General features: G+C 39.5%; 2 protein-coding genes across 2 annotated transcripts; both read left to right on the top strand.

The window, feature by feature from the left end:
- Positions 1 to 757: 757 nt before the first annotated feature.
- On the top strand, positions 758 to 1,222 carry LOC115972820. The gene has a single exon (XM_031093065.1). The coding sequence runs from the start codon at positions 758 to 760 to the stop codon at positions 1,220 to 1,222; it is 465 nt and encodes a 154-aa protein (XP_030948925.1).
- Positions 1,223 to 14,229: 13,007 nt separating this feature from the next.
- LOC115972819 (uncharacterized protein At4g02000-like) lies at positions 14,230 to 14,688 on the top strand. Its single transcript, XM_031093064.1, has one exon. The coding sequence runs from the start codon at positions 14,230 to 14,232 to the stop codon at positions 14,686 to 14,688; it is 459 nt and encodes a 152-aa protein (XP_030948924.1).

Below are 14,688 nucleotides of genomic sequence, written 5' to 3'. Positions count from 1 at the left end.
CAAAATTTTCATAACAAATTATAAAGTAATAGGTTGTTATTGGTAGGCAAAAAAATATTTTCATTGGTAAGTTTAAATTAGAACTAATAACAATTTACCATCTATAATTATTTTATAAAAGTGTTGTAAAAAATGTTATAGATGTCACACTTTTTTTTTTATATACAATACCTTTATTTTTGTTTTTAGCTTATATACATTCCCGCGAGACGCGTCAGTGCCAAAACCGTTCACGTTCACTCAGATATGATGACCGTGGTTCGGATTCCCCAGAGGAATGACAACCCTACAATGCTGCCATGGACGCAATGAGTTAGGCCTTAGAAGAGTTGCTCGATCGCCATTCTCAAATGAAATTGAAAAGGCCCCTATGTCGAGCCGATTTACATGGCCACCGTTTAATTCCTATGATGGGAAAACGGATCCTGTGGAGCACGTCAGTCATTATATCCATATGATGTCCTTGCATGCACACAATGATGCACTGATGTGTAAGGTGTTACCCACTAGTCTCGGCTCCACGACCTTGAGATGGTTTAATGGATTACGAAAAGGTTCCATTCGCAGCTTCGCCGAACTGATCCAGGAGTTTGGCACTCGATTCGTGACGTGCATCTAGGTGCCGTAACCGGTGGACGCATTGCTTTCCATAAAAATGAGGGTCGGTGAAACCCTTCAGAGTTATGCTAGTTGATATTGGGAACTATACAATGAAATTGGTGAGGGCAATGAGAAGATTGTGGCAAGTACTTTCAGGATGGGGCTTCCCGAAGACTCTGAACTACGGGAGTCGTTGACGAAAAGACCTCCCAAGGATATGAGGCAACTTATGAGGCGTATTGAGGAGTATAAACGTCTTAAAGATGATGGGCTGCAAAATAAGGGTAAAGCCCTGTTGCTTAGTCGCTTCCGGCAGGGCGTTTTTCCAACAAGACCAAAGAATGATTTTAGGATGCAGGAACCAGAAGCACAGATTGAAGGGGTGAATGTGGTGTTCAAAGAGCCGGTATACAAAATTTTAAACCGGATTAAGAACAAATCATTCTTCAGGTGGCCAAACAAGATGGGGGCGACCCGTCCCGAAGGAATCAAAAACTTGTACTGCACATACCACAGAGATAAAGGGCACACCACCGAGCAGTGCCGGATATTAAAAGATCATCTGGGACAACTAGTGAAGGCAGAATATTTGAAAGAGTTTGTAGTGGATTTCGGTAACTGAGATGCTGGCCATGGTGCTCAGTAGAAAGGGAAACCCCTCCCACCGCCATTGGGAGTGATAAAGGTCATCCACACTGCCCCGAGGAGTGTGACCACAACCAGAAGAGGAGTATTAATAGTAACACCTAAAAAAACCTACACAGAAGGACAGTTACTCTGAAAAAGGATGAAAGTTGGCCAGCTGGAAATTTCTTTTGATGAGGAAGATCTTGAGGGAACAATCCAACCCCATGATGATGCGTTGGTAGTAACAATGCGGATAAGCGGCTTCTTAGTGAAAATGGTGATGATAGACTAGGGAAGCGGAGCCGATGTAATGTACCCAGATTTGTTCGAAGGGCTCGGATTAAAAAATCAGGACTTGATGAAGTATGATACACTGCTAGTCTCATTTGATGAAAGAGTGGTGATCCCCGATGGTCAAATTTCACTTTCGGTGAATATGGAGGGTAAGGAAGTGACGGTGACCTTCACAGTAGTCAAATCATTCTCACCATACATGGCAATCCTGGGAAGGCCATGGATTCACGCAATGAAGGCTGTTCCGTCCACCCTGCATGTGAAAGTTAAATTTCCCACCGAGCATGGAGTTGTCGTGGTACAAGGAAACCAGCAAGTGGCTAGGCAATGCCTGGTCGCTGCAATCAGGTGGAAAGGCGAGCAGGTTAAAGAAAAGGAAACCATTGAAGGAGTAACTCCATAGCAATTACAAAAGCCCCAAGAAGAAGTAGGGGCAAGTTGCGCCAAAGAGGTTTTGAAGGTCAAAATATTTATGGACACTGATAGGTATTTCCAAATAGGCACGAGCATGAAAGACCGTGATAAGATAGAAATATTGTTATTTCTTTTGCAGAATGTGGATGTCTTTGCATGGAGTCCATACGAAGTGCCCGGAGTAAACCCCGAGTTCATTGTCCATAAGCTCAACATGAACCCATCATTCCCCCCGAAGAAGCAAAAGTCAAAAAGAGCATCAAAAGAGCATGTTGACGCAGTCAAGTTGGAAGTCCAAAGGCTGAAGAAAGTAGGGGTGATAAGAGAAATATTCTTCCCGGAATGGTTAGCAAATACAGTGTTAGTGAAGAAAAAGAATGGCAAGAGGAGGCTTTGTGTGGACTTCATAGACTTAAACCAGGCATGTCCTAAAGACCTGTTTCCAATGCCGAAGATTAATCAATTGGTAGATGCTACATACAGACACCCGAGGATAAGCTTCTTGGACGCCTTTCAGGGGTATCATTAGATTGCCCTGGCACCCAAGGACCGAGAAAAGACAGCATTCATTTCCTCAGATGCAAACTATCACTATAACATAATGTCATTTAGGTTGAAGAACGCCAAAGCTATGTACCAGCGGATGATGACAAGGATGTTTCGAGAAAAAATTGGGTGCACGGTAAAAGTATACATTGACGATATGGTTGTAAAGAGTAAACAGGAACCACGGCATGTAAAAGATCTTTGGGGAGTATCTGAGGTACTCCGATAGCATAAGTTGCGCCTAAATGTTGAGAAATGCACTTTCGGCGTGGGGGCTGGTAAGTTCTTGGGGTATCTGATCTCAACTTGGGGGATAAAGGTCAATCTCGACTAGATCGAAGCCGTGAATCGCCTCAGACTGCCGAGCAATCCCAAAGAAGTACAAGTATTAACTGGGATGTTAGCTGCACTAAATCGGTTCATTTCCAAATTTGTTGATCACTGCAGACCGTTTTATCAACTTTGAAGAAGTGGAAGGGATTTCAATGGGATGAGGAGTGTGATAAGGCCTTTCGAGATCTGAAGGAGTATTTGACGCAAGCGCCCATGTTAACGACCCCAGATTCTGGAGAAGATTTATTAATGTACCTCTCGGTGTCCGATCACGCCGTAAGCACTGTGTTGCTGAAGGATCAAGGAGTGTAGCAATCAGTATATTACATAAGCAAAACCTTGGTAGATGCTGAGACGAGATATCCACCCTTGGAGAAGTTAGTGTTGGCTCTGGTGCACGCAACAAGGAAGCTGCCGCATTACTTTCAAGCTCATACTGTGTTCGTCCTTACCGAGTATCCCCTACAGTTGTTGTTAAAAAAGTCAGACTTCATGGGCCGAATAGCTAAGTGGGGGACTTGACTAGGTTCCTTCGACATAAGGTACAGGCCATGAAGCTTAGTGAAGGGGCAGGTTCTTGCTGATTTCATTGCAAAGTTCTCCCCCAAGAATGATGGGAAGATAATTTGTAATGTAGAGAGTCGTCCGTGGAAGGTGTTTATGGACGGCATTTTGAGTGCTATGGGGGCCGGAGTCGAAATTGTCATAATTACTCTGAAGGGTATACGATTGGAGCATTCCTTCAGATTAGGATTCAAAGCCTCTAATAATGAGGCCGAGTACGAGGCCTTTCTTGCCAGATGGAGGACCGTTTTATGCTTGGACACACAGGCTGTGGAAATTTATTCAGATTCTCGGCTGGTTATGTATCAGATCTAGGGAAGCTTTGAAGCTTGGGACTCTTAGATGAAAGCCTATCCGAGCGCAGCTAAGCAAATCATTAGCAAGTTCGAAACAGTGAAGGTGGCCTACGTAGGCCAGGCACAAAACAGACACGCTGACTCATTAGCCGCGTTGGCCTCGTCAATTACCGAGGAGATTCCTCGGCTTATCAAAGTAGAACTTATAAGAGCATCAGTATTGAAGAATGTTACTCTATCCTATTTTACAATTCTAAAAAGTTACTTTATCAATTATACCATACCATTTTACAATACACCCTACATCCAAAAACTCTATTATTTTACTTTTTCATTAAAATATTATTTTTTTAATCTTTCTTTATTATTTCTTTCACATCATCACTTTTTTTTAGCTAAGGGGTGGAATAAAATATATATATATATATATATTTTTTTTTTTTTTAGCATAGTGCTACAGTACAATTCTAAGTTTAGAATTGTACTGTAGCACTATTGTAAAAAATTTTGCAATAGTGAGGTATACCATTTTTTGATGTAAATGTTTTTTAGTTATGAAATGCCAAAAAGGCCTTAGATATGGCATTAGCATTCTTCAATGCTAGTGCTCTAAGGGAGCCAAGTATCGGTATGGAAGATAATTGTAACTCGGTTGGGGTTGACGTCGCTGTGATTTCAACAACCAGGCTGTGTTGGATGGACTCGATTATTGACTTTTTAGCCGAGTATAAGGTTCTAGACGATGAAAAAGAGGCTAAAAAGATTCGTCAGGTGGCTTCCTGGTATTGGCTATCAGCAGATCACAAATTGTACCAGAGGTCTTTTGGAGGTCCGTACTTTTATGCTTACATCTCGAGAAAGTAAATGAACTTCTGTTTGAGCTGCATGACAGGGTGTGTGGTGGTCATGTTGGGGGACGCTCGTTAGCACACAGAGTGATGACTCAAGGATTTTGGTGGCCGCAGATGTAAAAGAATGCAACGGAATATGTGCAGAAATGTGAACAATGCCAAAAACACGCTCCTCTGATCCACAAGCCAACAAGTTGTTTAAACCCCGTCAATAGTCCATGGCCATTTGCACAATGGGGGCTAGACATCCTCAGCCCATTCCCCCGAGCAACAGGAAACGGCCAATTCATGCTAGTGGCTGTTGATTACTTCACAAAATGGGCGGAGGCTGAGGCCCTAGCAAATATCCGGGATGTGGACGTGAAAAAGTTTGTATGGAAGAATATAGTCACTAGATTCGGGGTGCCAGACTCACTGATATCAAACAATGGGCTACAGTTTGACAGCAAAGCTTTCCGAACCTTTTTACAGTGATATCGGCATTAAGAACTACTCCGGTGTATCCTTAAAGTAATGGCCAAGTTGAGGCAGTTAACAAGACCATTTTGAACGGGTTAAAGAGAAGGTTGGATGGGGCAAAGGGAAGATAGGTCAAGGAGTTACCTAATGTTTTGTGGGCTTACTGTACAACCCCCAGAAGGTCCACTAGGGAGACCCCGTTCTCCTTGACATATGGAGTAAAAGCCGTGACACTGACCGAAGTAAACTTGTGCAGTGCACGAGTCGCAAGATTTGACCCCGTCCAAAATGATGGTTTAATGCTAAAGCACTTGGATTGGTTGGAAGAGTGCCGAGAAGCAGCAACAATACAGCTTGCAGAATACCAACAGAGACTTGCCCAACGATACAATCGAGATGTAAAAGGTAGGGAATTCGGTGCCGAAGACTTTGTGCTGAGAAAAGTTGTGGGAAACATGCGAAACGTAGGTGCAGGGAAGTTAGCTTAAACGTGGGAGGGACCGTACAGAATTACTGCCTTTGCAGGCGCAGGAGCGTACTACTTAGAAGACCTTGACGAGAGGCCACTGCCCCGGCCATGGAATATCGACAACCTAAAGAAGTTTTACTAGTGACCATTCGTGCACAGAAATGTAAGTCCAAATCTTGTACACCGCTCTAGTCAATATAATAATGAAGTTCCTTATTCCAGCTATTTTCAATTTCATTATTGCGCATTAAGTAATTGCATGTTTAGTACGAATGGATTACGTTAAGGATAGAAACCTCATTCTCGGTTCGATCAAAATCGCCGAGCAAGTGGATACCTTATTATTCTTACAAAAAATTTTAAGGACAGAAACCTCATTCTCGATTTGATCAAAATCACCGAGCAGGTGGAAACCTTATTATTCTTACAAAAAATTCTAAGGACAGAAACCTCATTCTCGGTTCGATCAAAATCGCCGAGCAAGTAGAAACCTTATCATTCTTACAAAAAATTCTACGGACAAAAACCTCATTCTCGGTTTGATCAAAATCACCGAGCGGGTGGAAACCTTATTCTAATAAAAAAATAAATTCTAAGGACAGAAGCCTCATTCTCGGTTCGATCAAAATCGCCGAGCAGGTGGAAACCTTATTATTCTTACAAAAATTTTAAGGATAAAAACCTCATTCTCGGTTCAATCAAAATCGCTGAACAGGTGAAAACCTTATTCTAATAAGGAAAATTCTAAGGACAGAAACATCATTCTTGGTTCGATCAAAATCGCCGATCAGGTGGAAACCTTATGCCAGAGTATGAGGCATCTTGCCGTTCATATTCTCAAGAAAGCAAACATGTGTTGTATAAACACACAATATATGGGGGCTCGATTTATCCCACCGTACAAGTCATTCCCGGCCATACATACAAAAAGATAAGTAGCAACAACAAAAAGAAGGGAAGAAAACAACACCGAAGATCAAAGTAAAGCATTCACGGGCATGATCAAAGCAAAAACACAACAAATAAATCATCATCCAAATAAAGTTAACATAAAAGCAGAATCAATGTCTTGTCGCCATACTTGGCAACTGCGTACGGGTCATCCCGGGAAATAAATAAGTTGTTCAGTCACCACAGCCCAGTGACATAGGCAAATTTACCAAAAAAGAAATAATAATAAAATTGCAGTAAAAAGAAATAAAAGCATTAAAAAGACGGTTCGGCAATTAACTTAATGAAACGGAGGGTTCGGTTTGATCTGCGGCCTCGATTTGCTGCTGGTTGGCCATGGGAGAATGCAAGTCCTTACCGAGCTGATCTTGGGATGCTGGTGGTTTCCATCTCATCTGGCTCCGCATGTGCATCGATCTGTTCCACCATCTCCCTCATACTTGTCATTTCCTCATCTTCAATAGGCAACGAGGGATCTTGCGCGATAGCATTTGGGCTCGGAAAGTGAATCTGGCACGGATCTCTCAGAGGGGAATCCTCGGGGACCCCTAAAATCTACAGAGCAGCAAGCCACCCGACCTCAAAACCCAACCTTCGAGCTTGGTTCACAACTGGCTCTACGGAGTTCTTAGCATCAACAAACCCTTCATTGTACCATTTCTCTTCGCAAGCCTCCAAAGCCGCCCTCAGGTCGACAAGTTCCTCGGCTTGGGCCGTGTTTAAGCTGATCGCCTCGGCTAGCTTAACATCTGTCTCGTTCTACTTAGCCAAGAGTTGCGCGGACCTCTTCTTCGCCAGTGCTCTATTCTTCTCCATAGCAGCAACCTTTTTCTCGATAGTATCAGTTACCTTTATTTTCTCCTTAGTTGTTTTAACAACTGTCTCCTGTGCCTCCCTCTTTCGGTCAGCCTTCTCGACAAGTTCCTTTGCATGAACATCCAAAATATGGGCTAGTTGAGCAGCCTAACAAAAACAAAAATTAGTACGGCAACAAAATGAAAGGTAAATGAAAAGTAATAAATGTGTAAAGGACAATAAAGAATTAGTAAGTAGAAGGTTACCGTGACAGTATGCCACTGTAGCCTACGTCCTATGGACTCCTCTGACCCTTCTTCAAAGGCGTGTACATCATCGGGCAGAAGGAGGCCCTTTGCCAAGGTCCAAGCAATGCGGCCCCCCTTGCCTTTCTCCCACATCCGCACACAAGCAGTTGAAGGAAGAGGCTTGCCGTCCAGCAGAAATTTAGGCTTCCACGCCTGTGCGACTTGAAAGGAGGACGCAACACTCGACCTAACCTGGGTTTGCGGCTCATGGATGACAATGCCTCTGGTTGGTCGGGGAGGAGTTTGAGCTGCTGCATCTCTTGGACCCGTAAGCGTTTGATTGGTAACCCTCTACCTTTTTCAGACTCGTCCGGCTTGAGGAGGAGGTGGAGGAGGAGACGCCTGGGTTTGGCTCTGAGAGGGCGGGGGCTATACGACTTGCCTCACACCGGGCACAAAGCGGTCAATGGTCATGGTCTTCTGGGTCACCATGTCTTCGCTAAGAAAGGGATCGGTGTCTGATAGATTAGTTACGTCAATTGCAAAATGCTCAGCTTCCTCTACGGGAGCCTCAAGTTTAACAGGGTCCTCAGGATGAGCAGGTTCTTGGACAGGTTCATGGGAGAGCTCTCGGAGATGCTGGGACACACGCTCTGCAGACTCGTCCTACAGTGGCGCTAACTCGTCCGAGCAAGTGTATCGCTTGCCTAGTTCCCTCGCTTCACTAACTATAAGCTTTGGCAGTAGAAAATTCGCATGCCGAACGTCTATGTTTGACAAAAGGGGGTTGTCAACCAACAACACTTGTTTGAAAGACTGCCAGGTAGAATAAACCGATTCGACCCTGAGGATCAGATGTGATGCTCGGAGCTGTTCGTTCTAATGCACGAATATCTCAGACTGAAGGATAAAATTCAAGTCCCTAACGTGAACTATCCTGACGTCCGAGATGAACACTTTACCCTCTGTTAAAGAACGAGATACAATATTAGCAACCAATAAGATAAAACTACTGCAATTAGAAAAACGGTTAAGTTAGAGATTGGTACGAACCCATTTTGCGCCGTAAGAGGGGGTAAGGAATTTCTCCAACAAACCAATTGCCGTGTACCCGGACAAACTCCCCAACCGAGTTTCTATTTGAATCAGGTAGGTATGATATCAGCCGTACCCGAGTATCCCTAGTTTTTAAGTAATAATTGGAAGTCTTATTCCACAAAGACTGTACATGTGGTTTATGTCATGGTAATCCAACTGTAAATCAAATGTGTGGTTCAACCTACTGACACAACTAGCTACTCGGTAAAAATTGGGTGGGAGTTGGTTGGGGCACAACCCATAGTACCTAAGTGTGTTAACTAAAAGAGGATCCATGGGAAACCTAACCCCGCCTTCTAGAATTGTCATTAGGGAAAGAAAGCAGTACCATGCCTCTGTGGAGAGCAATCTCACTCTCATGGCAGTAAGCCACTTCCACGTCACCAAGGATATCAAACTTTTGCCTAAAGATGGCCAAAGACACCGGGGTATCCAGAAGAAAAAAATAACCCATTTCGAAATCTAATACTGAAAGAAGGAACTTGTAGAAAGAAGCTGAAGTAAAAGGAGGGGGTAAAGAACTTACTTTAGGCTCTAAGGAAGGAAGGGTCTCTGGGCTGGTGAGTAAGCGCTCAAATGAATGATCGACAGAGAGTAAACACAAGAAGAAGGAAGTGAAAAAGTGAAAGAATTTTTTAAGGAAAACTATTTATAGAAGCAAAAGACGACAGAGAAGCATTTAATCAGCAATAGATAGGAACGATTCACAAAAAACCTTACGAATGCCAATGATAACCGACACGCGCGTCGCCTCGGTTCATGAATCGTCAAGTAATAATGACAACTGAACCTAACGCTTCGGAATAGCGCGTCTTTTGAAAAGAGAATTAATGGGATGCCGTAACCGCCCGAGTTTCTAACTGTTAGACTCCCAAAACAAAAATGCCTTTTTGGTTCCTTGATTCTTCTCGGTAGTTGGGCATGAATCAAAGGGGGGTTAATGTACGGCACCGAGGTGCCCAGATCCAATTGGGCCTTGGATTCAGGCCCAGTAGCACGGGCCAGTTTTTCAATCCCTTTTTATTCTACCCTCATAAACTACAAGTCCAAATCTCATCACCTAACCAATGCTCGGCGTAAAATGCCCAAACAATAAAGAAAGACTAAAATCCGAACATACCATAGGATGCTCGGTAGTTTCTTGGAAATATCACTACCGAGCATATTTGCTTGAGTTGGAACCAAGTTCCAAAGCCATAATCACTACATTCTACTCTCACCTAAACATTCACTTACAACATATAATATTGGACCTTCAATTGCACTAACGATGGCAGTAATCATGATCTCCCCACTAACTTAGAGCTATAAATAAGAGAAGTTGGGGAAGAAATGGGGGTTTAGAAAAAAGGAGAGAAAAATAGCTACTCAGTAAGAGAGAGAGAATATTACTTTAAGTCTCTGTACCGAGAACGACTAAAAGTAGGAAATCCTAAACCCACCTTATAAATAAGTTGTGAGCCTAAGTGAAGTTAAGCCCAATAGCCTCATTTCCAACGCGCACATGGGGTTTTCAAGGCTTTTTAGAGAGAGAAAAGTGTACTTCTTTGGTATTTAGGGTTTTGTCCCTAAAAAGCTTTCTCATATTTTCTACCGATGTTATTACTTAAATAATATCAAAATCAGATGTTGTAGAAGTTGTTGCCTTCTCTAATCATCAAAAGGTGCTGATGATCTAAACCTTAATGGGTGGTCTTGGAGTCACAAACAGGAGAGTTTGTTTTGCTAAACCTTTGAGTGGGATCTTAAAGTCACAAACGTGGGTGTTTTAGTTTTGTAAAGGCCAAAAAAAGAAGTAGTTTGTGAAATCGGAGCTATCATGGGGTCATGGTAGTAAGTTTTCTACTCGAGATAGCAATAGAATGTTAGTGGTTTAAGTTCTATTGTACAAACTTCAATTCTTTCATGGTGGATTTGCTTTTTACCTTAAGGATAGCTAAGTTAAATCCTCCTTAGGTTTTTTACTGGTTTGGTTTTCTTGGGTTATCATATTGTGTGTTTTTTATATTTCCGCTGTTTTACATTGATATGATTGTTATTGTTTTAACCTCGATCTAAATAATGAACCTAAATATTCACTTGGTTAATTAATTAGGTGATCTAGTTTTACAGGGATCTAAAAATGAACACAAACCAAATGCACGATTGCTTTACTCATTTACACTTTTTATATATAGAAATTTAAATAAGAACTAAAAACAATTTATCACTATAATTTATTATGAAAATGTTGTAGATGTAGCATTTTTTTCTACTATAGTTATAATTGGTCTCATTATAATATTTTTGTTATTTTATTTTAACCCATAAAAACTTAACACTTCTAACAATTGTGAAAATTGTGAAAATTTTTTGTTTTAATAGAGTTGACACGGTGATATTAAAAAAAAAAAAAAAAAAAAAAGGCGCTAGCGGAATAGAAACAAAACGCACTATTCCTTTACTCATTGGCACTTTTTTATATATTGAAGGGTTGCGAAAAATATTATGAATGTTGAATTTGTTTTTCATAATATATTTATTTATAATTGTGATTGGTTTTAGTATGATATTTGTTTATTTTATTTTAACTTATAAAAAATTAACACTTCAAAAATTATGAGAATATTGTAACAATTTGTTGTTATAATATTTTAACAGTTAATAAAAAATAATAAACAAAAGTAAAAAAAACGTGTTCAGACTCTTCAGTCGATATTACACCAAAAAAAAAAAAAAAAGCGAGTGAAAAGTTTGGTTGAATAAACCAAAATCACTGTCGTTGAGCGCATAGACTTTAAAAAAGAAAAAAAGAAAAAAAAGGGTGAAGAGTTTGGTTGAATAAACCAAAATTACTGTGGTTGAGCACTGTAGTAGAGCGCATAGGCTCTCTTTCTATATAGTTAATAGAGATAAGTACGCTCGTATCTACTTAATTAATAAATAAATACCTCAAAAAAAAAATTAATAAATAAATGCTTGTCAAAAAAAAAAAAAAAAATGGACTCTCTCCTTCTCCGTCCCTCGTGTGTTTGTTTCGCACCAAAAAAATATATATATACATATTTCAATCATACTTACCATTTCTGCTGTCGGTAGGGGTAGTAGTGTCTTTGACGTTGTTGGTGTACAATATAATATTAAAATTATATAAAACCAGTATGAAAAAAAAAAAAAAAAAAAAAAAAATCATTGAAGATTTTTTTTACGATCTTTCTTCGCTGAATTTTTTTTTTCTTCTTTCAATTGGTCCATAAAACTTGCTGGATCAAACTTTCATTAGCAGCAGAAGGAAAATTAGAAGTTTCGGAATTCAGAGCACTGCCTACCCATACACATTTTTAATTTTATAATAATAATAATGATTAGATCAAAGGGAGATCATAAAATCGCATATCCAAGTCCAACACAGATAATTGAACTTTTAAATACATATAACAGGGATAAGAAATAAAAAAAAGGCAAAAGTAAAAACGTAAAAGATAAATAGCATATCAGACAGATTATTCAAGCAGAGCTGCTAGCCAGACATATAAAATCTTACACGGTTTATATAAATATATTTTTATGTCTAGCAACCTCTTCGTTTGTACTTGTTACATGTTTCTGGGACGCGTTGACCGTTGCTCTGAGGAAGGCAATTCTTATATGGCTTTCTCGCACAGAAAGCTTTGTTTCTGTTGCCAGCGCTATCCGTGCCATGCACAAATTCATAGTTAACGAGCATTCTGCTAATCTGTGAGTCAAACATGAACTCCGAATCGTCCACAGGGCCGTCGAGACTGGAGAAGGAGGTGGTGGTGTTGATGTTCAGTGAGGCAGCAGCTCCACAGTAATTAAGGTGGAGCAAAATAACAAACATGAATAGGACTGCCACAAAGGGACCTCTCTTTGCTGTTTTTTCCACCATTTCTGCACAATCAGTGGGAGTCTTGAGAGGAATAAGTGAGTGGATGATAAGAGATGATGATTTAAAGAAGTCCCTCTGAATAAAGAAGCATTGGACATTGGACTAAAGTTCACAAGATTCCTCTTTTGTTTTGGTGAGATGTCAACAAAGCCCCTTCAAAGCATGTTGTGGTCCAGTTTTGTTGTGAGCAGCTGGCCAGGTCCACACGTATAACAAACAAATGGTTTAGGATCCACACAATCCTAATCTTGATCCTTTATTTATTTTTTATTTTTATTTTTTTCCATCGGATTAACTTGAATCAAAGTCCCAATGACCATGATGAAAGTTCCTAGTCAATGACTACAATTATTTTTTATCAATAAAAATAATATTTATTCATAAAATACTGGGTATATTTTTGGCTAATAGCTATGCCAAGGAGATTCTCATATATCATTCTTTGTATTTCATTTTATACTCCATAAATCATAACTTGTTACTTATTATTTTTATCTATTTTTATAAAATAAGTAAAGTTGAAAAAAAAAAAAACACATAATATATTATTATGATTTGTAGAGTACAAAGTAAAATACAATAAGTGGGATCAAGAATTTTTATTCCTGCTAAGCCCCTATAATATGGTTCATCGCCCTCCAAATCTCTATAATTATGCATAATAATATGTTTCACTTCCTTATGATTAAGGATGGCACTAAGATTTTTTTTTTTTTTTTTTTTTTTTGGGGGGGGGGGGGGGATGACAATTCAAGAATGAAAAATGTAATAGGTTTAAAAAAATTAATATATAAACATGCAAAATAGCATATGTGCAATATAAACATAATTTTTAATACTTTTTATGCTTTATTTTTTTTTTCTAATAATCTTATAAAATTTTGAAAATAATTTGAAATTTTTAAAAAATTTCTTTGGATTTTTTAGTCACTTTGCCAATTCTTACAAATTTAATACTTTTATTTTTATTTAAATTATTTATTTATTTAATTAGGACATCATCATGATTAGAGCTTAATTAAAACCTAATATTACCCCAAAAAAAACTTAAATCTCTCTCTTTTTCAGTTCTTTGAATCACTTAGTTTTTAAAACTATAATTTTAACAATATTAATAATTGAAAAATTCAAATAGTACTGTCAGTTTTCTCCTATCATGTATAACTTAAATAAAAATCATATTTATTATCTTAAATTTTAGATTATACAAACAAATCTAGTGCCCTAAAACACTAGAACCTTCTTCCCTTAGCTTACACCAAAAACAGAGAAATATCCATGTCCCCAAAGTCCACATTATTACATTGCTCCACAAAAGTACGAATTCCAGCCTGTAAATCCATTGGGACATAGATGTTGTGGAGCAATGTGGATAGAAAGTCATCGAGGTTTCTCTATCGCTAAGAAAGTTTTGCCTCTAGCCACCTTCTTTTAGGCTGTAGAATAGGCTGGTCCCCCTTCCTTGCGAAGGGTTATTGTCCTTTTTAGGTAACAAGTTTACCTTCGAAGCTTGTTGGTTTTTTATTGTGGGGTTTTTTGGGAAACACAGCTACCATGGAGGATATTACCAAGTCTTGGAATAACCTTTGCCCTCAATGAGAGAGAAGGTTTAGACCTTACACTACAAAATAAACTAAGGTCCTCTGAGTTCATCATAGCTGCAAAATTCCAAACTAGACGAGCCTTGAATATGGAAGCAATGGCGCGAACATTCAGGCAACTATGGTGATCTACTAGTGGTTTTAAAATTAGGAACCTCGAAGATCACATAGTTCTCTTTGTTTTTAGTACGTAGATGGATGTTACTCGTATCATTCAAAGCGAGCCTTGGTGTTTTGACAAACACCTTGTTGTGTTGGAATCGTTTGACGATGATGTTCCTGCTTGTGAGCTGCAATTTCGAAAAGCCATGTTTTGGGTCCAAGTGCACAATATTCCAATCCGTTTCATGATGAGGGGAGTGGCTAAAAGCATTTGTGATATTATTGGTGAGGTGGGTAGGTCAATTGGTGAAGTAGAGGAAGATGATGGTAGTTTTATTCGAGTAAAGGTGACTTTGGATATTTCACTACCTTTATGTAGAGACCAGTTAGTTTCATTTGAGAATGGAAAGAAATTCTGGGTCAAGTTCAAATATGAAAGACTACCCAATATTTGCTATTGGTGTGGTCACTTGGATCACGGTGATAAGGATTGTAAGTTGTGGATTGAAAGTAAAGGTACTCTTACCCCTGATCATAAGCAATTTGATTAG

Source organism: Quercus lobata, unplaced genomic scaffold, assembly GCF_001633185.2.
Source record: "Quercus lobata isolate SW786 unplaced genomic scaffold, ValleyOak3.0 Primary Assembly Scq3eQI_53, whole genome shotgun sequence".
Classification (NCBI taxonomy): domain Eukaryota; kingdom Viridiplantae; phylum Streptophyta; class Magnoliopsida; order Fagales; family Fagaceae; genus Quercus; species Quercus lobata.
The sequence above is the reverse complement of the archived record's forward strand: the minus strand, read 5'-3'. Positions and strand labels throughout refer to the sequence as shown.

What these genes read in the sequence shown, in the direction of transcription:
- LOC115972820 (XM_031093065.1), top strand. Translation starts at nt 758, where the DNA reads ATGGGGCTTCCCGAAGACTCTGAACTACGGGAGTCGTTGACGAAAAGA.
- LOC115972819 (XM_031093064.1), top strand. Translation starts at nt 14,230, where the DNA reads ATGGATGTTACTCGTATCATTCAAAGCGAGCCTTGGTGTTTTGACAAA.